Source organism: Alternaria infectoria (genome assembly GCF_024043175.1).
Source record: "Alternaria infectoria strain BMP 0036 chromosome Unknown scaffold_5, whole genome shotgun sequence".
In the NCBI taxonomy this organism is placed as follows: Eukaryota; Fungi; Ascomycota; class Dothideomycetes; order Pleosporales; family Pleosporaceae; genus Alternaria; species Alternaria infectoria.
In genome coordinates, this window is record NW_026250694.1 from 1,641,701 (window position 1) to 1,663,538 (window position 21,838).

Consider the following 21,838-nt stretch of genomic DNA (forward strand, 5'->3'; position numbering starts at 1 on the left):
CAACACGACGCATGCAACCTGCATGCACCAAATCCGTACCAGGTTATGAAATGCCAGTCACGCACCCTACTACCGGTATATTCTCCACCATCACTTTCCGGGTCTGCAAGCTATCTGCTTTAGTGTAAGATGACGATGATCTCAGCCAGCCAACTCAATATCATGCCATCAAGATGGCGATTGAAAGCCGTGTTCAGCTCATAATTAATACGTAAGGCGCTACTAGTAGCTCTTGGGGAAGAGAAGAGGTGTGTGTCTGTGTGGCATTGCGGAGCATTGGTCTGAAAGGATCTTCAAACATGCTACCGCCTTGTCCAAGCCGTCGCCGCGAGTAGTCAGAAACACTGACGCAGGGAAGCAAAGAAATAATCACCCTGCCACCCGTCCACATGATCAACATAGGGATTGGAACTACTCAAGCGTTTGTGGGGTTCTCGGGGTTCTCATAGTATCAAGAGTCCCTTCCCTATATGCTTCCCTCGATGCACCATCTACGTTGCTAAACAACGTCGACGAGTTGGTTCTCGCCCATAATGGCAACAAGTATGGATCGCAACTGCGCCTTGACGGACGACACCTTTGGTCCCTATGCCGGCGCGGAGTGCCGTGGCGGGTTCGACTTTACTCTTCTCTTTTCAGAGATCTTTCTCTCCATCATACCTCTATCTCTGTTGATAGCTATTGCTCCCTTCAGGATCTACCAACTGTGGTGGAAGGAGACCAAGGTCTCTAGGTCTACCTTGTTATACACTAAACTGGTATGTACTTCATCGCGAGCTCAACACTCAGGTATCTGACCATTACACCACAGATAGCATGGGCCGTCTTCACTGGCTTCGAACTCGCCCTTCTCGTTGTTTGGTCGAACCGACAAGTCCGCAACAGTCGTGCTGAACTCCCTTCCGCTGCCATCAGTTTTGTCGGCGCGTTGTTGCTAGGATGTCTCTCCTACGTAGAGCATATGCGAACCATTCGCCCATCATTCCTCCTCACAGTATACCTCCTCTTCACCAGCATATTCGACATCGAACGTTCCCGCAGCTACGGACTCACCCCAGAGCTTGAGCATGTTGCCACCGTCTTCGGACCCCGCCTGGGACTGAAGGTTTTCCTTGCTATAGTGGAAGCAAGAGACAAGCGCCGACACCTTTTGCCGGACTTCGCCAACAATCCGCCGGAGGCTACCAGTGGCATGTACAAGCGAGCGACTTTCTGGTGGCTGAACTCGCTGTTCAAAAAAGGATTCTCAACTTCGTTGAACATCGAAGACCTTTTTCAATTGGACAAACACCTACGAGCCGACTACTTGCATCATTTGCTTGGATCATCATGGGCAAGAGGTAGGTCATAATCACGTCTGAACATTTCCCGCACACCCGCTAATGCTAGAGCTCATAGTCAAAAACATTGGTGCCCACTCTCTCTTCGGAATGACACTGAGAAACCTTAAATGGTCTATATTGGCAGTCGTGCCACCCAGACTTTTCCTGATCGCCTTCAACTTTTGCCAACCCTTCTTGATCGAAAGGGCAGTCCTCTTCTCCCAAGAAGAAGACACGGCGCAAACTTCAAACATCGGTTACGGACTCATCGGCGCATACATCATTGTCTTCATCGGCATCGCAGTCAGTATATAACCGGGATAACATGTCGTGGACAGCTGCGCTAACTAACCATGCAGGTTTCTACCGGCCAGTACATGCATCTAACGTTCCGATTCATCACCCAAATGCGAGGCGGTCTCATCTCGATGCTATACAACAAGGCGACAGAAGTCACATTGACGGACGTGGACGCTGCATCTTCTATCACGCTCATGAGCGCTGATGTTGAGCGCATTGTTACTGGCATGGAGACTGGCCACGAGATATGGTCCAATACTCTTGAAATCACCCTTGCGATGTATCTTCTGGAGCGACAGCTCGGTGCAGCATGCGCTATCCCTATCGGCGTTGCCGTCCTCTCATTGCTCGGCTCGATAGCAGCCACCAGCTTGGTAATGCAACGTCAAGCACTTTGGCTTGAAGGTATAGAACGGCGAATCGCAGCGACTAACGCTATGCTCAACTCGATGAAGGGTGTCAAGATGGGCGGTCTCACTGAAGTGTTACGAGATGATCTTCAGAAGCTCCGAGTCGATGAGCTCAACATCTCCAAGAAGTTCAGGAAGCTCCTCATCTGGACTATGGGTTTCTGTAAGTCCTATATCATGCAAAATCTCCCCTCATTCACTGACTTTCGATAGCCTACATCTCGCCAATCGTGTCACCCATCTTGGCGTTTGCTGTCTTCTCGGTCATCGCACAAAACAGCGACGGCCAAAGCACACTGGACACCGCCACCGTCTTCACTTCCCTATCGCTGTTCACACTCCTCACTGAGCCTCTAGGGTCTCTCATCATGGCACTTTCCTCGCTCATGGGAGGTGTGGGGTCGTTCAAGAGAATCCAGGATTTCTTGACACTAGCTCCGAGAAATGAGCAGCGCAGATTCCCTTCCATCTATGGTGGCAGCACAACGTCGTTGTTCGCAGGTGAGTCGATCAAGGGATCCGAAACTTCTCAAAAGAGCCGCGGCTCTGTTGAAGTGAAGGAGTTCAGCGCGCTCGGCTCTCAGGCTATCGTGATTGAGAACGGCTACTTCGGATGGGACCCGGTCAAGCAGCCCTCTGGTACCTTGCAGGACATCGACATGATCGTCCCACGCGGGAAGATTACCATGGTCGTGGGACCGGTAGGGTGTGGTAAGTCAACCCTGCTCAAAGCTGTGTTAGGAGAGCTGCCCGTCATGGGTGGCTCCCTGCAGGTGTCTTCCCTGCGGATCGCCTTGTGCGACCAAACCCCATGGCATGTGAACGGCACAGTGCAGGAGAGCATTATCGGTGCAGCAGTATTTGATCATCGGTGGTACTCATCGGTTGTTCGGAGCTGCGCGTTAGATGAAGACCTCCGGCAATTACCCCAGGGTGATCAAACCGAGATCGGCAGCAAGGGTATCGCATTGAGCGGAGGCCAGAGCCAACGAATTGTAAGACACACCAACACTCACCCCTCTTTTCATGATTGGACATTACTAACCACTGTACGTTTCCAGGCGCTTGCCAGAGCAGTCTACGCCCAAAAAGACATCATCATCCTCGATGACTGCCTTAGCGGTCTCGATGGCCAGACCGAGAACCGCATCTGGCACAGCCTCTTCGGCTATGAGGGGCTATTGAAGCGATGCAGAACCACTGTTCTTGTTGCATCCTCTTCAGCCAAACGTCTACCTTACTGTGATCATATCGTCTCTCTCGACAGCAACGGTAGCATCTCGGAACAAGGCCCCTTCGAGAAGTTAAATAAGTCAGGAGGCTATGTATCAGGCTTTGATCTTGGACGCGCCGACTGGGACTACCGCCCAGAGAAGCACATCTACGAAGAGCCGCCACGATACACTGAGCGTCAAGTCACCGACGCCCAGCTCACAGAGGACGACGTCCAAGCGGAAGCGAACCGCCGCACTGGAGACACAGCCATCTACCTCTACTACATCAGCACTGTGGGTTGGATCCCGACGATCATCTTCATCATTTCCATTGTCATCTTTATCTTCGGTATCTCGTTCCCAACAGTTTGGGTGAAGATGTGGGCTGAGTACAACGAGAACCACCCCAACGAGCGACTCGGTTACTGGCTGGGCATCTACGCCATGCTTGGTGGGCTTGCTCTCTTCTTCCTCATGGTCAGTTGCTGGCAGCTCATTATCACGATGGTACCTCGTTCTGGTGTCACATTCCACAAGAAGCTGCTGGATACAGTGCTCGCATCGCCCATGTCCTTCTTCTCCACCACCGATACCGGAGTGACGCTCAATCGCTTCAGCCAAGATCTCATGTTGATCGACATGGAGCTGCCAGTCGCTGCACTGAACACCTTTGCCACTTTCGTTCTGGTCATCGGACAAATGGTTCTCATCGCCGTCGCGGCTCCCTACGCAGCGATCTCATTCCCTGTCGTCATTGTCGCAGTCTTCTTCGTACAGAAGTTCTACTTGCGCACGTCGCGTCAACTCCGCTTCCTCGATCTAGAAGCCAAGTCGCCGCTCTACACTCAGTTCAACGAGATACTGGAAGGCTTGGCGACTATTCGTGCCTTTGGATGGCAGAGTTTCGTCGAAGAGAAAGCCAAGGCGCTGCTTGACCGCAGCCAGCGTCCCTTCTACCTTCTCTTCGCGGCACAACGATGGCTGACGCTTGTCTTGGACCTCGTCGTTGCAGCTGTTGCCACCATTCTCATCGTCCTCGTCGTCACACTAAAGGGAAAGCTCAGCGCAGGATATGTCGGTGTTGCACTACTGAACGTCGTACTCTTCTCTCAAAGCATCAAGCTGCTCATCTCCTTCTGGACTCAGCTAGAAACACACATCGGAAGTGTGGCTAGGATCAAGAACTTCACCACCGATGCCATCGCGGAAGACCATGAGAGCGAAGATCACATTCCCGCTTCCAACTGGCCAAGCGCGGGCAAGATCGAGTTCAGAAGCATCGAAGCATACCACCGACCCGGTGAGCCCGTCATCTCAAACTTCTCACTCTCCATCAACCCTGGTGAGAAGGTCGCCATCGTTGGTCGCACCGGTAGTGGAAAGTCGTCGCTAGTGCTCTCACTCTTCCGCATGGTCGAGCTCTCGTCTGGCAGCATTACCATCGACTCCGTACCTCTTACCCGCATTCCTCGTCAAACCATCCGCAGTCGCCTCATCGGCCTACCTCAGGACGCTTACCTACTGCCCGGCTCGATCCGCCTTAACGCCGATCCTTTGAGAGAGTCGAATGACAAGGCCATTATGGCCGCGCTGAAAGATGTCCAGCTCTGGGACATCATTGTGTCCAAGGGCGATGTCGACAAGTACGCGCATCCGCTAGATGTCGAGGTTGAAGACCTCCACTTCTCGCACGGACAGCGCCAGCTCTTCTGCTTAGCGCGCGCCATGCTCAAGAAGGACAAATCCACCGTGGTCGTCATGGACGAAGCCACCAGCAAGTAAGTCATCGCACATTCCATCCCGCTCTCTCAATACTAACAATGACGCTTAGTCTCGATGCTGCAAGCGACGCCCACGTCCAACGCCTTCTTCGCTCCCGCTTCCCACATCACACCCTCATTACCGTCGCGCACAAGCTCGACACCATACTTGACTTCGACAAGGTCGTCGTCATGAACAAGGGCCAGCTCGTCGAGTACGGCTGCCCGCACAAGCTGTTGGACCGCCAAGGGAGCTGGTTCAAGAGCCTCTACGAGGACACCGCACGAGGAGGAGACGTAGAGGACGACGATGACGATGACGCGATAAACACCGTATCGCGGTAGGCACAGAACTGGACATATACATAATGATAATGGGGTGACGAGTTCATTTCTTTGCACATATGTCTGCGGGTATACAAAACATTTCCTTTGTCATCACATCGGAGCCAAAAGGCGTTGGGGTATAGCAGACTGTGTTTATTTGTTTCCACCTCTATATTTATGAAGAAGCCAAGAGGTCTTCATGGTATCACACTTCCATAATATATACAATCAGACTCCAGATCCTCCACAGAAATCAAGACGCACGTGAAAGCTCCACCACGACCTCCTGGCCCTGGTTCCTGAAGCCCTGTAGCAACCAATTCTTGATACCGGCGATAACATTCTCGGGGTCGCCGTCAACAGTGTAGGCGGCCACCATGTCGCTCTTGATATACACCAGACGGAGGTGCTTCAGGGACTTGTTGTCGAAGATGGATTTCATCCCGTACTTCCGAACAATATCCGCAACCGACCTCGTCACCCTTCTCTTAGCCCTCTCAGGATCCACCCGTTCTAACTCTTGAAGCTGCCTCTCACCGAACATGGAATCTGTAATCGTCGACGTATGCAGAGTGAAAGCCATTTCTTGCAGTTCAGGCAGACTTGAAGCGAGAGCGAGATACGGGTTTGAACTGCGGTTGTCGGTGATGCCGGAGAACCAGTGAAAGCCGTTCATGTCGACTTTGAGGATGTTCTTGTCAATGTCGGGAAGGACTTGCAGCATATCGCCGATGAAGTAGGTGTCGGTGGTAGAGGCGACGGTGAAAGTCAGAAGGCGGATGTAGGGAAGGACGGTGTTGTTCCATTCTTCTTCTTTTTCGGCGTTGAAAGTGATGCCTTTAAGGAACTGGGGGCGACCGGGATTGGCTTCTGGTGTACTGGACTCGGCGGCGATGTCGACGGTGAAAGGGCCTAAAGAGATGGCACAGTTAGAGTTGGTGGATACAATGAGGAGAGTGAACTTCATTACCATTGCAAAGGATGTGCCAGACGGCGATGTTGGCGTCATCGGGTACACGGACATGAGCCAATCCGTGGACTTGAAGGTTGCCAGTGGTGTTGGGGTTGTTGGAGCTAGACATGATTATTGTGTGTATAGCTTCTGGGTGGTGGTTCCGATATAGGAAGGAAGATGATGATATAGCGAGGTATGTCAGGCGGTGGAGCCTTGAGGTGTAGGTAAGGAGTCCAAGTCTAGTGGTGGTAAAGGATCCTTATATATGGCCCTAGTCCGAGACACGAGCTCACCTGCCATGATGTCCTTGTGACAAAAGCGTTTGCTCAAGGTAAAGGAGAAGGCCAAGTCAAAGGCGAGGAGGAGACTGATGACGCGATCGATATATAACCAACGGGCCCATATCCAGTATAGTTGAGAGTGTGAGAGCGATGGTCCACTGGCAAACGCACACTTGAGCCCTCTTTGTACCCGACTTAATCAGCAATTGCGTTCAGTGTGCTCATGAGGATCTATCAGTATATCAAAGAAGACGTCAGGGGCCACTTGCATGTGAAAGAATTCTCTCATTGCCGTTTGTATCCTCATTCACGTCAAGTCAGGGGACTACATCAGGTCCAGTTTGACATAGAATCGGTGCGGCAGCGCTCCGCAGAAAATGATGCATGCGACTGACTATAGCAAACGCTCTAAGAAAGCCGGTTATTCACAAACGTCCGAGTCTCGGTCAAAGCTCTGTCTGATATTACGACAAATCTTGCATTGAGGAGACTGTGGTTTAGAGACGTAGCAAAGTGAAGGATGTGTGCGAAAAATGATCTGAGTCAAATGCGTTCTTCAAGTGTCAATGTCGGTCCCTCCATACGACCAACTAATAATTACCGAAACTATTTCAGCAATAAACTTTGGACCTAACAGAATCTTAATGTATGGTGTTGTTCGCGGAGTAATCAAGACGGGCGGCGGGGTATTATCTGACCGGCTAAACTTCGCTGCTGACATAACCCCGGCCGTGTCCGTGACGCGACACAACACTCGGCGTTGGAAAGATCGTCGGGATGCCCAGAGTAATCGCGGACTCGTTTCACAGCCCCGGGGCCGTCTCATATTCCAGAGCGCGCCCTACAAACCCATGAACACTCTCACGATGATATCCAGCTAACGATAGGTATCACTGACTTTTGCAGCTTGCTCCTTGCGTCCTTTCTCTTTGTTACCGTCGCGCCATTGGCATGCGCGTCAGCCACATACCCGCCCCCCTTCGTTCCTCCCGCCGTACGTTGACGAGCTATCGCAATGGCATTACACTTGGATCTACCACGAGAATCCCTCGAAGAAGACGAGACCCTCTTAACCCCGACAGAACCGGACTTTCTTCCACCGCACAAATCGACCAAGAAGCCATGGGTACTCCTCGTAGTGCTCATCTTCATCATCGTCGCAGTCGTCGATGTGGGTGCCTACCTTGCCGAGCCACCTCTGACACGTCTATTTGAGGAGAATCTATGTCTCAAGTACTACCGCGAACAAGACCCTTCGGTGATCGATGGCGACGGAAGCATACCAGAGCAGCTGTGCAAGGTGGATGTGGTGCAGCAGAGACTCGCCACCATTTTTGGCTGGCAGGACATGTTCAGCGCGATACCGGGCATTCTTTTGGCTGTACCATATGGCACTTGGGCAGACAAAGTAGGGCGGAAGTGGATCGTCACAGCAAGCTTGGTCGGGTTGGACCTTGCCTTCGTCTGGGTGATGATAATAAGTAAGACGGCATTGCACGAATCTTGTACATATGCTAACGTATGGGTAGCCTACTTCAATTCTCTCCCTTTACAGCTGACGTGGTTCTCGAGCGCCTTCACGATCATCGGCGGCGGTCCAATCGTAGCCATGGCTATCGGTGTAACGATGATCTCCGACATCGTACCTCCAGAAAAGCGAACGACGGTCTTCCTATACCTGACGGCCTGTGTCCTTGTTGCAGAAATGCTGGCACCGATAATGGCAGCGAGGCTGATGGAGAGCGGGAACTGGCTGCCTCTGCTATTGTCACTAGCGATACAGCTTATGGGGGTTGTTGTGGCTTTGTTCGTCCCCGAGACGCTGCACCTGCGCGATCTGCCTGAACCCAAGGACAGCGGAGACCAGGTCTTCGAGCTACAGCCCACGCCTACAACCAGCCACTTTTCGCTGCGAGCACAACTCCGCAACTTCCAGGATGCAGTGCACTTCCTGAGGAGCGATTGGACCTTGAGCTTGGTCGTCCTTACGTTCTTGGCCAATAGACTGGGCAGACAGTGCATCTCGCTCTTGGTCCGTTATGCTTCAAAGCGTTACAACTGGGAGATCAAGAAGGCCGCCTACTTGCTCTCATTCCGCGCAGCCACCAACTTGGTGGCTGTCACTATCTTGATCCCACTAGCAAACTTCTTCCTCTTGAAGAAGCTGCGATTCCCTGCACACTGGGCCGATCTCTGGATCGCACGCGGATCCATAGCTTTTACTACCATTGCCTTCTTCGTCATGGGTATTGCCGCGCATCCTTCACTTCTGATCATTGGGCTTCTCATTTACAACATGGGAACTGGCTACACCGCTGCAATGCGATCTGTTTCCATTCATGTTGTGGGCGGTCAGTCGAGTCCTGATATTGGCAAACTCATGAGCACCATTGCGATTGCAGAAAGTATTGGCGCCATGATCGCGGGCCCACTGCTGAGCGAGCTGTTCCAGGTGGGTATTGGTCTTGGCGGCGCCTGGCTTGGTTTGCCTTTCTTGATCTCCGTTGTGGTATTCGCGTTCATGACTATCGTAACGAACTATATTGACGTGGGGGATAAAGAACCGTCTTATGTGCCAGTGCATGACGAGGACGAGGAAGAGATACGCACGAGTGCGCTGGACCACGAGGAACTCGCCAGGCATAGAGACCTGCCATGATCACAATATACAGGCGGACAATTTGACTTCTCATGCCCGATTGCGAAGGCTTTCTTTCCAATGTGGGGCACATGCCATCTTATCAAAATGGTAATATTTTCCCGGGAAGGCGCGTTCCAGAGACAGTGGTATCTCCTGCCATGCGAGGCCTCAAGTCGCCGCTTCTTCCACAGCATAGGCAGTGACGTACAAGACTGCAACTGCCGCAACAACATTTGGCTGTTGTGTCTTTCTTCCCACATGTCCGAATGCATCACCCCTCATACCATTCCGTTGGCCGTGCTTCATTACCGCTGTTTCTGCTACATGCCGTCAACACGTCTTTAGCACTGCTTCGCTAAGTTGGCCGCACCCTCTTACCGCACTACTCCAGCAACCACAGTTTTATCCTGCCACTCCGATGCTTGCTCGTGCGAATAGCGATGCAGGTACTCGACTCCGCCGGTCTAAGTCTGCCTCGACCGTCCACAAACGTCCCACTTCCATCGCCGAACCGCTGGATCTAGATGCGATCAAACAGCAGGCCCTAGCTGCAGCCACTGCAGCCTTTGCTCGTGCGCAGGCTCAAGATGCGGCAGACCGTAACGCAAAACGTAGTGTCGAGCTAGCGAGATCGAAGAGCAACGCCAGCCGCAAGTCTCTCACCTCCCAGGGCAGCCACTTTCCACCTCGCGACTCGAGTTTCCGGTCTTTGCAGCGTCCGACTGCCGAGCAGACGAGAAGTGCACAACGCCTGTCACAGGCTTCAGCAGACTCTACGGAACAGAACACAGAGCAATTTCCGCCCTTCTATCCTACTCCCAGCGTCCATGGGTCGCTTTCCATACCGCGGTATCTATCGACGCAGCCTTCGATCACGTTCAGCGAGAATGTTAGACCGAGTTCCCAGCCAAAGTCATTTCGACAGAGTGCTTCGTCCTCGATTACCTCGCAGCAGATACGGAAAGCGCGTTCCATGTACTACGCAAGCAGTGTTCAGACGGGATCACCGATTGCTCGGCCGCCGTCCAAGTATCTTACAACACCACCTGTGGCAAGCATCAGCCCGGCATCAGAACCCTCGCCAATACCTCTACCCTCTCGAACGATTCGGCCGTCACCACTGGCAGGCCCGCGTATGCCGGTCACAGTCGGACCTGACACTACGCTTGACAAAGTACGAGATGAGTATCTACAAGACTTTCAGCAGAAGGCGGTGAAGCACAAGCCGTCGATGTTTCTAGCGCCCTTCAAGAAACGACAAGACAAAGGGAAGGACAAGGGCAAGCGTGTCGCGTCGGAAGCGCAATCTTTCTCTACAGATTATCAGCAAACACCCGACGAGTTGACGGCGGATCTTACCTTGAGCGACTTCGTGCCACCCCAGGAGATCAAGGAAAAGAGGTCGTTCTCCGGGTCCCTCAAAAGCAAAATTAAGAAGGTCTTCCGGCGCACGTCGGGCAAGTCCACCAATCTTCCTGTCCAGCAGATCGATGCCAGCCGCGACTACTTCCATACTGCGCACTACAGTCCACCCACCGCGAAAGACGGACTGAGTATTCCTCCGCCTAACGAAGAAACATTGAAACGCATTCGTGCTCGGACACCGTCACTTGAAGGCGCTTACCCCGCATTTCTACGATCTGGATCCAGAAGCAACAGCACCGGAAGTGCACGAAGCAATCGGAGTCTTCATAGCGAAGCTAATGCTGCAAACGTATCAGCTTCTCGAGTTACAAGTTGGGGGACTACTACCACCAGCGACACGCTGACACAACGTGCCATGAAGCGAATGACCGTTATCCATGAGTCTAAAGATAGCATTGGGAGCGAGGCAGACCGTGCGGCATCTGCAAGTGCTTCGAGAAGGAAGTCTCTGCCACTCCCACCTCTCGCCGCTTTCCGCGATCCCATGCCCATGGAGATCCTCACTGAAGAGTCACTGACGCCTGTCGATCCCAAACGCGTCTTTTCTGCATTGATGAAAGAGATAGGATCGTCAAAATCACAAAAGTCTTCAAGCCCTGCCAAACGAACACCGGGCGCAGAAAGCGATGTTTTTGAGTCCAGTACTACCAAGCTGTTCTCTCATACACGAGAGTTGCATTCCAGTGGAAGTCGAAACCTTCGCAGCAGTATCGATCTAGAACAGCGACCACCATCACGACGACCGGCCACATCCCAAAGCACTCAGAGCAAGACCAGCACGATCAGATCTTTTGGACGGGCGATCAGATCCACCATCCGCACAGTCACACCCATCGGACAACATTCATCTCCTGATCCAGGCCCTACCAGTCGTGTCGATGGCACGAAAGGAGTGCATCGAAGAGAGGAAACGATGCCTTCGTCGGGCAGCACGCCTGAGTCTGATGATACACAGACCGATAGTGATGGAGCTGAGCGCAATTGCGCCGTCCAGATGTTTACTCCAACGGCATCGCAAATTGAGAAGCGTGTAGAGAGAGCTAAAGACCGTTGGAAGACTCCTCTGGACGGGGCAGAGCACGTCCAGTTCCCGCGTGAAACTGGCAGAACTTACGATGTCGCATCGTTTGTTCAACGGAATGATGACTTCACGAAACCGGCTGTACAAGATGACAAAGAAGTTGCGCCGGGCGCTCGTGGCATGGCTGGTCAATTCCCACGAAGACTGCCTGTTTCGCCTAGAGTATCCGTGTCACCAGCTTCTCACACTGCCATGACGCCAATGTCTCCCAGTATCTATTCACGAAACACAGATGGCGTCAGCATCCTTCCTAATGACAGTGTCATGTCTTTCGGAGGGCCTGGTGAGGTTGAGCAATCTCAGGACGGCGGCTCAGCAGTCGTTTCAACTAGTCGGTCGATTAGAAGCTACGTTGTAGGCACACCTTCTCCTCATCGGCGCGAACCTACTCGAACTAGTCGTGACTGGAGAGCTTGGCTGTCGCATGAGATCTCTGGTATGGAGCTCACTAGTCAAGAAGATCTGAGGATTCATGATCGGTATACCACTCCATCAAAGAAACTTAGACCGGATTCGAGCCATACATCACACACAGAACACGAAGACACGACGGTGGTTCTTAGGGGATCGCTCGATATTCCCACGCCGCGACCGCATGCCGAGGATACAAATGAGAAAACTGAATTGACTGTTACTCGCGCAGAAGATCTTAAGCGTCGCGGTGACGATGGCGCACGTGCTGCGAAGTCAGACGCGGAGAAGTCTTCGTCGCACATCAGCACTCGCGACGGCAATCATACCTCACTCCGACAGATTGGTGATACTGAGAAACTCATCAAAAACTCTCAGCCCGAATCAAGGTCTCTTTCGAACAGGCAGCATCTACTGTCAACACCCGAAGGCCACGCACCTGGATCGCGCCCGCCTCTTGAAACACCAGAATTGCCTCCAAGAAATGACCGATTCTCCTTCCTTGATACTGGTCGACGCTCCAGTAGTAACGTCCTTGGATTGGCCACCGAGACAAATGCGCCAGGCAGATCCCAACCCTCGCCCAAGTCCACGCCTGATCCCAAAGCTACCACCAATACATCTGCCCCAGCCACGAACGAAACCACACAGCGCATACCAATCACCACCCTGAAGAGGAGCCCCGCGCGGAAGGAGAATGTCACCCCTCCGTCCCTCCGCAGTCACAAAAGCTCCGCTATCTCCCCGCTAGGTCTATCAACGCGACCAAACTCCCAGCAACTACTGTGTACGCCCCGCCGTAACTCACCCAGCACCAACGTTCATACCCTTGAAACACCATCGGCAAAGAAGAATGCTAGTCCAGCAGAAATGACAACGCCCCTCCGTCCCCGTATTCGCGCAACGTTACGGCCCATGTCTCCCGAAAAGCTCGCTCGTAGACCACGAAGCGCCTTCGACCTCCGCGGCACCAACAACACAGGTCGTCCCGCCGTCATCGATCTGGATCAATACTCCCCACTTCCTGGCTCAGAGCTCCGCCGCCCAGCGCTGACGCTGAAGACTTCGACCAGTTCCTTGGCCATGACCAAGGAACCGTATCCCGAGACCAGAGTTTCTGTTGGGAGGGGTATTGAAAGTGTGCTTGGCGGTGAAAGCCCTGGGAACGGATGCAGGGATGGCAATGTAACGCCTGGCCAGCGAATGGCCGACAAGTTCTTAAGGCAGAGAAAGAGTGAGAACGCATTGTCGCCGGGTGGAAGCGCGGGGAAGCAGAGTCTGAGGGGCGGGTTGGTTTTGGTTAGGGAGGATACGCCTGCGTTCTTGTGACCATACTGTTATGTAGAGATATATGTATCGCGACAGGGATATGGCGAGGGGACTCTTTGGATACACGTAAGGGTGGATATGCATGACATGGGGGTGGGTAATTGGATGGGCTTGGATCAGATTGGGAGGCCTTTGGGTGGTTTTGTCGTTCGGTTGGCTACTTGGTATGGTATATGCCCGGTATTTTGTAGTTTTGCTGGTATCAATGCAGTTACATCTTTGCTATTCAAGTTTCTTTATGCACATTTCGAAAATTACATATACACGATAACAGGGTATTTTACTACAAAGGAAAAGCGCTGATGTTGAATCCACCTCTTCTCCTCTCATCCCAACACATCATAGCAATTCCCCCTCCTCATCCAACCCCCCTTCATCCTCTTCCTCCTCGAAATCCATATCCGCCGCCGCTTCATCCGCCTTCCTCTGCACCTCCTTCAACCCACTCATCTCCTCGACCCACCCCCGCTCATTCAACGCCCTGGCAACAAACTCCCACGGATCCTTATTGTACGCCTCAAGCACCCTATCGCTACACGCTGAGCAGCAGTCGTAGGGTTTGCCTTCGACTTGCAGGTTCGAGAAGGTGGAGAGGTAGCCGCGTATTGTGTGGGGTATTGTACCGAGGGGGTGTTGGAAGGGTGGTGGGAGAGCGGGGTGTGAGGGTGCGGGTGTGGGGGCAGTGTTGTTTTTGGGTTGGACGGAGGGGGGTGCTGCGCGGGCTTGGGAGGGGTGTTGGAGGATGGACATGAGGAGTTCGACGAGGAGTGAGGAGGCGAGGGGGGCGACGCCGGGGCGGGTTACGGTGCATTGTTGGTCGAGGGTTGCGTTGCTTAGGGACTGTTGTGTGGGCAGTTAGCTGGGTGAAGTGATTAGAGGGGAGTGTGGATGGGTACTTACGTCTGCGGGTGCGACGACGTCGTTGCAGAAATAGCATCCTAGTTCTACTTCTCCCCTTCCTTCTTGCGTTGTCTTCAAGCCGTGGCGCATGACTACGTAGGTATCGAAGCCTAGTGCGGCGTTGAGGACGATCTTCCCGTAGGCTTTGCCCATGACGGTTGGCAGCCATCTACTCTCTCGTGTGTCCATGAGCAGGAAGATGGCGTCGTGTTCGCTGATAAGCTTCTGTAGCTTCTCAAACTCGGCTTTTGTCTTCGTGCTATCGGTCATTGGGTGACCCAGCATCGGTACCTCCATGACGTGCCCTTGAGCGTCGACACCTGGGTATATCTCTTGCAGAGCCTCTGCCGCTCTTTCGGCCTTCTTTGCGCCGCCTTGTAAACAGTCGTTGAAGTTGAAGAGAGGCTGTCGTACGGGGTTGGAGAAGCTGACTGTGGCGTTGTCGATGAATGTGATCTTTCTTACACCCCATCCCATCAGCGTTCTTGAGACGTAGGTGCCTAATGTTCCCGCTCCGAGCAACAGACACTTGCAGTTCTTGATGACGTCCAGGTCGATGGTAGGCGCTATCCGCCACTTGATCAGCTTGAGGTTGAGGTCCACAGCCTGATCTGCTAGTTTGCGCTCGTCCATGTATTCGGAGAGGTCCACGTTGCGCGATGTCAGCTTGCCTGATTCTGTCCGCTCCCAGCCGGTTACTTTGGGTAACTTGGGTGTCTGTGGGCGAGTGTCTGGTGTTTCGGAGGTGGGCGCTGCCTCGGGTATTGGGTCTGACCGTAGCTGCAGGATCAACGAGTTGGAGTGATCACGTCGTGTGTGAGTGTCGCGATAACACATGATTTGAGCGTCGTTCAAGTGCCACCGATTTCGCATCAGCACGAGCAAGTTGCGAAGGGGCCAGCCTGGGTTGGTCTCGTATGTGGAGGGGTCGGCGAAACATATGAAGCGATCTTTGCTATCCACCTTGTCGAAGAAGCCCTTCTCGTAGGCCTCCAGTCTGCCTATGGACCATGTGTATCCAAATTCTTCCAAGGGTGAGACGGGTGTTTTTGGCCTCTCCTCTGGATCTCCGCCACCTTGTATGCGCTTGGCTAGGAAGAAGCCTCTTTGGCGGACGTCTGAGCTGTATCGCCACGTCTGCACCGCGTCTACCAAGTATGTAGTCTCCCTAGAGTGTAGCCTTGTCGCCTCCCCAATCTGCTTCCACGGTGGATCTGACTGTATGGCGGGGAAGCCAAAGTGGTATGTGAACTTGTACTTCTTGAGGTTGGCGAAGATGATGGCTGTGAAGGAGGAGAGGAGAGAGGGGCATTCGTATATCGAGCCGTCGTGGATGGCGTCCCATATCTATGCCGCGTCAGTTTTCATCGCAGAGGGAGATGATGGACGTACTGTTTGGGCGCATCGCTCGAGTATGGCGGCGCGATCGAGACTTTTGTAGTCTTCTATGGTGTTGCAGTTCTTTATGATGCCTTCGGCGCGGCAGAAAGTGGGAGGGGTATCGTCTGAGGTCAGCGCATTCGGGTGTATCTGTACTCGCATAGATCGCGACGAGTGCTCCCCAGGACGGACTTCGTACAGCCCGAGCACCTTGCGCGCAGAGTCGTCGAGTTTGTCATGGTTGATTTTGATGTGTGCGAGAGCGGCATAGAACTGGACGTCGACATCACTCAGCCAGGGCGCAAACTTGAGGGTGGACATGGTGGGCGGTAATAGCAGATGGTGGGGTTGCGATGAGACGGAGTGAGGATGCGTGGCGAGGCGGAGATGTAGTATGCAGGGGATGTGTCCTAGCAGGCGATGATGATGGCAGTCATACGCAAAAGCAATACACGTGCAGCTGTCAAGGGCGGCTGCATGTGACAGTGAATGTCCCAGTGATACTGAGGCAGCCGCACGCTTCACCCCGCGCGCCGTCATGGGTCCAGCCCTGAGGCCCTGGGCGAGGCCCCGCCACGCTAGACGCGTTCCTGCAGCCGACCACGCGCCTAGCCGCTGTTAGCAATCCGAGATTCGATCCACGACTCCGCCCTTGATGTTCCCGGGATACAGCACATCTAGACGACATCTATCGCTATGCTTATTGGATTGTGCGGAGGCAAGCACCGTCCGAGATCACATGAGACGAGGCTGACAGGGCACAGGAATATGCGCGGGCAAGTCGTCGATAGCTTCGTACCTCGTTGAGGAGCACCAGTTCACCCGCCTACGCCTGGCCCGAACTGCTGAGACGCCTCCAGAAGAGAAGTCAGCTTCCAACACACGTGTTCCTTCGCCGGTCAAGTCGTCCGTAGACGCACAGCATACCTTCCCGAACATCGACTCGCTACTCGACTTCGTCACGCTGAGATGGAGAGAACGATTCGTTACAACGGACATATGGGACGAAACGGTCGTTGATGCCCTCCTCAGGCGTCCTTTCTTCCTCCTTGTCAGCGTGGATGCGCCTGTCAGTGTGCGATGGCAGCGGTTCAAGGCCCGATGTGCTGCCACTGACCACACACCGCCTACCCTCGAGGAGTTCGTTCTACGCAATGACAAGCACTTGTTTGCTCCCAGAACAGGCCTAAGCGCCCTCTGTCAGAGAGCACAGCTGAAGCTACTCAACTCGTCGTCCGACATGGCTTCCCTGCGCAGTGCCATCCTGTTCCTGGACCTCATGGACGAGGCCCGTGTACGGCCAAGCTGGGATCAATACTTTATGCAGTTGGCAGACCTGGCAGCGCGCAGGAGCAACTGCATGAAGCGACGAGTCGGTTGCTGCATAGTACGGGAGAAGCGTGTGATTAGCACCGGGTACAACGGTACCCCACGTGGCATGACCAACTGCAACGAGGGTGGATGTACGTTCATACTCGGGAATCCCCACGACATAGACTAACAACATACAGGCCCCCGTTGTAACAACGCCGCACAGGGAGGTGTTGGCCTCTCCACCTGCCTCTGCCTGCACGCCGAAGAAAACGCCCTCCTCGAAGCCGGCCGCGACCGCATCGGCGAGAACGCCATCCTATACTGCAACACATGCCCCTGCTTGACCTGCAGCGTCAAGATAACACAAGTTGGTATCAGCGAGGTCGTCTATAACCAAGGCTACCTCGTGGATGACCAGACGGCCAAGATCTTTACGGAGAGCGGCGTCAAGCTGCGCCAGTTCTCGCCGCCTGCAGACGGACTGGTAGATCTGAGCATCGGTGTGGGCGCAGACAAGCAGGAAGAGGACAAGGCAGAGGATGCCAGAGAACTACTCGATGATATGAACTTCCTGCGACCTGTGGACAATTAGAACAAGCTGTCAGGATAGACAAGCCAGATAGAAACCAAGCTTTCCGACCCGCATGTAGTCAGATGGGGACGGCTGTTGGCGCGTGGTGGCGCATGGCGGCGTTGCTCAAGGCCGACGCCTCACGAGGTGCGACCGCATGTCAAAGGCCACTACATGTCTTGGGCAACGACATCATGCCAGTTCCGGCGCCTTCAGACCTTCTGTTGATCGCCAATTACGATGCGCATCGTTCCAACTTCGACAAGCTAGAGTTGGCGTTCGGGTACCGACGATGAAGGGATAGCTACAAGAAGGACTGGCTGTGTAGCATACCTAGGTAGCCTTGCCGGGCAACACCGCCACGACCGCACAGTGCACACGCGACCGTCAGCAATCGTTCGGTTCGCCCGCGTGGCCCTTCTCATATTAACAACCTCAAAAACGCGCAACACTTACACTTTCCATTCGGCCCATGACGTTTGACCTTGAGTTCCGTAACTCGTGTTGCTGACTTCTCATTTCCCCGCCTCAACAGTACCCTGAAGTTTAACAAGCTTCGGCCCGCCTCGTCGGGTTGAACTTGGGCCTGATGACGCGCCCACGCGGCGCGGTACCAACACCGTCACCATCACGGTCACCGCTATGCGATAGCAACATGAATCTTTCGTAACTCGCATTACGAAGACATACCAACAAAATGCCGCTTGTCGTCGTCCATGTACCTACGGTAGCCGTGCTATCGTCCGTCGATCCACCAGCTTGACCAAGCCTCGACAAGCATCCGCTTCCGAGGCTTACACTCTGAGCTGGTCTGGGCACAATGAATGCGCTAAACAGAGCCGCGGCGAATCAACGCCAAACATCATGCAAAAGTCTCGGTCTAATCTTCGTATAGTCCTGCTTCAGGAAGGTGCCTAAGGTGGTGCTTCTGTTTGCACTGCGTCATCTCGCATACCTCGTTGGTGCTCGCCCTTCGGCTACGAATCTCAACGCGATAGTATGCCCTGCACGACCCGGAAAGTGGCGTTTGCGAGGTTTATTACCGAGCCTTGCTGGTGCCTCCGCCAACCTCCTGCTCTTCCGGGGTAAGCGCAAGGGTTTGTATACCGCAATGCCGTCACGTAGCAAACGTTCAAATACTCGCCTTGGGCCCGGTTCTTTCGTGCCAGCTCACAGCCGCTTTCATCAGTCAATTCCAAGATGAAGCTCCTTTCAGTGGTTGGTTCTTTGCTGTGTGCTTCTACAGCCCTTGCTGGAAGCTCGCCACACAAGCGTGGTGTGTTTGAGAAGGTCAGGCCTGCTGTCGAGAGGCGCATGCCGGGAGAGGCTTTCAAGCATCCCGAGATCCAGAGGCGTGCCGAGAGCTTCTTCTTGACCAACAAGACTGAGTGTTAGTATTTATTGTCATACTGTCATACATCAGACTAATAAGCCAATAGCCTTCGCTGTCAACGGTACTGGTATTCCAGAGGTTCCTTTTGACATTGGCGAGAGCTACGCTGGTCTGCTGCCCATCTCGGATGACCCAGAGGAGACGCGAAAGCTCTTCTTCTGGTTCTTCCCTTCCACTCAGGCTCAAACCCCTGAGGAGGTTGTCATCTGGCTCAACGGTGGCCCAGGATGCTCTTCGCTCAGCGGCTTCCTTACGGAGAACGGCCCGTTCACCTGGGAATCTGGCACCCTCGCCCCAGTCCAGAACCCCTACTCATGGACCAACCTCACCAACATGCTCTGGGTTGAGCAGCCCGTAGGTGTTGGCTACTCGCAAGGTACCCCCAACATCACCGACGAGGTTGAGCTCGGCAACCAGTTCCGTGGTTTCTACAAGAGCTTCATTGACCTCTTCGGACTATACAACTGGAAGACCTACATCACCGGAGAGTCATACGCTGGTTACTACGTCCCCTACATTGCCGACAGCTTCATCACTGCCGATGATGACAAGTACTTCAACCTTGCCGGTATCTCCATCAACGACCCCATCATTGGTGACGAGACGATCCAGCAGCAGGTTGTCCTCCTCCCATTCGTCAACTTCTGGCAGAACCTGCTCTTCCTGAACGACACGTTCATGGAGCAGATCACCCAGCACCACAAGGAGTGCGGTTACACCGACTACATGGACAAGTACTTCACCTTCCCCCCACCACAGGGCGCTTTCCCCGTTCTCCCCGACCCATACAGCTCGGAGAACTACACGTGCGACCAGTTCGACAACTTCTACTCCGCCATCCTCGAGGTGAACCCCTGCTTCAACATCTACCACATCACCGAGACATGCCCGCACCCATACTCCCAGCTCGGCATAGTCAACACCGGCGACTACTCGCCCCCAGGCGCCGAGATCTACTTCAACCGCACCGACGTCAAGATGGCACTCCACGCCAACGTCAGCACCGAGTGGCTCCAGTGCACCAACACCAACGTCTTCGGTAACGGCGACGACGAAGGTTCTGACCAATCCCCCGGCCCCGCCAACAACGGCGTCCTCCAGCGCGTCATCGAGTACACCAACAACACCATCATCGGTTCCGGCGACCTCGACATGCTCCTCAGCACAAACGGAACCCTCTTCGCCATCCAGAACATGACCTGGAACGGCGCCCAGGGTCTCTCCGAGTACCCCACCACCCCTCTGTACGCGCCTTACCACCCTGAGTACAACGGTGGTGCGCTTGCGGGTGCTGGCTACCAGGGCTACTGGACTGCGGAGCGCGGTATGATGTTCTACACTGCCCGTCTTGCTGGTCACGAGCTGCCTGGTTACACGCCCGGTGTTGCGTACCGCATGTTGGAGATTCTTCTTGGTCATATCAAGGACTTTAGCAGCACTGAGAACTTTGTTACGCAGACTGGTAACTTCACTGGTACTGGCACTATTTACAGGAGGGGTCTTGGTATGGGCAGCATGGAGTTTTAGATGCGCGCCCTGAGAATGCGGTGATATAAAGGCAGAATAGATATAAATCTAAGTGTTGAACAAACAATCTATGTGCATGCCATGCGTACAGTGTGATGAGTCTGTTATTGTGAAGATGCGTGACAATCTGCTCTTGCATGGGTCAATCGCTGACTCGGATCCAATCGCCGCTGCAACCCGAATACCCCACCATACGGATTTTCACTGCCTAACCAACATCTCCAACAAACCTCAACCCAATACATAGCCAGGACAAAACCAGCAGCTTACGGCATTGAAGCCACAATTGCTACATTATATATGCACAAATTTTGAATTTTGCCATCAACCACCTACTCAACTATCAAGTTGATCAATCTTCAGTAGTATAGTGGTCAGTATTTCCGCTTGTCATCTTGCAAAAGACAACTCGCGGGAGACCGGGGTTCAATTCCCCGCTGGAGAGCTTTCTTTTTGCTGTTCCTACTTCCCCGAGACTGCCCATAGTCCTGGTGGATGGCATGCATGGCATGAATACGTGATTAGTGATTATATACATGCTTTTTGCATGTCGCGGAAGCTAGGCATTGTGGATAGTATTGGAGTAGTCTTGGGGGGTGCATGCGAAGTGTATGCGATATGTCAAATGTTGTTTTTTACAATAAAGTCGTCTTGGTGGCTCGGTTAGGTCCGCGGGTTTGGAAATAGACCGCGGAAGCTACGGGAACTAGACGCAGAGGGCTTGTAGTCTAAGGGTGCATAAGAAGTGTATTATGTACATGGGGAATTGAATGTTGTTTTTTTGTTGGAAGGGTGTTTGGAGGATTTGGGTCCGTGGTTTTGGGGTGGCAGCGACCCGTGGACCGCGCAAGTGTGTTATGCGAGGCGGAAAATGCTGGACACTAGGGATACGCTATTTAGATGGTGCTTTTGGGGACTAAGTAAGTGTGTTTCTTGGATTGTACGTGTGCTTCTTCAGTCTGGACTTGTGCGGATGCTTCGTGAGGTTTATCGGGGCGGGCTAGGTGCGCGGCTGCGCGATGTTGCGGGAGCCCCGGAGGTGTCCCGCCTGGCCGCCTGCACCACAAGTGCCCAACCATCCCCTGCTGTTTGAGTTGCCTTGGCCTGACATGTCGCTGCCTTCTTACATTCCCCAATGCCCTCTATTCCCGCCCGACGCTTTGACGGTTGCATGTTACTATGCCATGTTGTCGCGCATGCGCGCCTAATCGCTAACGTTCACATGCAACAGTGTCGCGAAAAGCAAACTGTCGTCGTTCTGCAATACATTACTACCAACACGGAAACCACGACAAAA

At 53.5% G+C, this 21,838-nt stretch overlaps 7 protein-coding genes and 1 non-coding gene across 8 annotated transcripts; 6 read left to right on the forward strand and 2 right to left on the reverse strand.

Moving 5' to 3' along the window:
* Positions 1–533: 533 nt before the first annotated feature.
* On the forward strand, positions 534–5,351 carry J4E92_004194 (uncharacterized protein; the record flags this gene model as incomplete). Its single annotated transcript, XM_051495586.1, has 7 exons — positions 534–758; positions 812–1,340; positions 1,399–1,625; positions 1,682–2,195; positions 2,246–3,027; positions 3,094–5,024; positions 5,078–5,351. The coding sequence occupies 7 exons, from the start codon at positions 534–536 to the stop codon at positions 5,349–5,351; spliced, it is 4,482 nt and encodes a 1,493-aa protein (XP_051354605.1).
* A 235-nt stretch (positions 5,352–5,586) lies between these two features.
* Positions 5,587–6,306, reverse strand: J4E92_004195 (uncharacterized protein; the record flags this gene model as incomplete). The annotated part of the gene is made up of 1 exon (XM_051495587.1): positions 5,587–6,306. The coding sequence occupies one exon, from the start codon at positions 6,304–6,306 to the stop codon at positions 5,587–5,589; it is 720 nt and encodes a 239-aa protein (XP_051354606.1).
* A 1,385-nt stretch (positions 6,307–7,691) lies between these two features.
* J4E92_004196 (uncharacterized protein) lies at positions 7,692–9,228 on the forward strand (the record flags this gene model as incomplete). The annotated part of the gene is given in 2 exon segments (XM_051495588.1): positions 7,692–7,695; positions 7,709–9,228. The coding sequence occupies 2 exon segments, from the start codon at positions 7,692–7,694 to the stop codon at positions 9,226–9,228; spliced, it is 1,524 nt and encodes a 507-aa protein (XP_051354607.1).
* A 422-nt stretch (positions 9,229–9,650) lies between these two features.
* On the forward strand, positions 9,651–13,456 carry J4E92_004197 (uncharacterized protein; the record flags this gene model as incomplete). The annotated part of the gene is made up of 2 exons (XM_051495589.1): positions 9,651–9,656; positions 9,680–13,456. 2 exons carry the CDS (start codon positions 9,651–9,653, stop codon positions 13,454–13,456), a joined length of 3,783 nt encoding a protein of 1,260 aa, XP_051354608.1.
* A 339-nt stretch (positions 13,457–13,795) lies between these two features.
* J4E92_004198 (uncharacterized protein) lies at positions 13,796–16,057 on the reverse strand (the record flags this gene model as incomplete). The annotated part of the gene is made up of 3 exons (XM_051495590.1): positions 13,796–14,296; positions 14,357–15,703; positions 15,749–16,057. 3 exons carry the CDS (start codon positions 16,055–16,057, stop codon positions 13,796–13,798), a joined length of 2,157 nt encoding a protein of 718 aa, XP_051354609.1.
* Positions 16,058–17,197: 1,140 nt separating this feature from the next.
* Positions 17,198–17,642, forward strand: J4E92_004199 (uncharacterized protein; the record flags this gene model as incomplete). The annotated part of the gene is made up of 2 exons (XM_051495591.1): positions 17,198–17,203; positions 17,274–17,642. The coding sequence occupies 2 exons, from the start codon at positions 17,198–17,200 to the stop codon at positions 17,640–17,642; spliced, it is 375 nt and encodes a 124-aa protein (XP_051354610.1).
* Positions 17,643–18,821: 1,179 nt separating this feature from the next.
* J4E92_004200 (uncharacterized protein) lies at positions 18,822–20,541 on the forward strand (the record flags this gene model as incomplete). Its single annotated transcript, XM_051495592.1, has 2 exons — positions 18,822–19,011; positions 19,061–20,541. The coding sequence occupies 2 exons, from the start codon at positions 18,822–18,824 to the stop codon at positions 20,539–20,541; spliced, it is 1,671 nt and encodes a 556-aa protein (XP_051354611.1).
* A 356-nt stretch (positions 20,542–20,897) lies between these two features.
* On the forward strand, positions 20,898–20,986 carry J4E92_004201. The gene has a single exon. It is a non-coding gene; the product is annotated as a tRNA-Asp (tRNA).
* Positions 20,987–21,838: the final 852 nt, after the last annotated feature.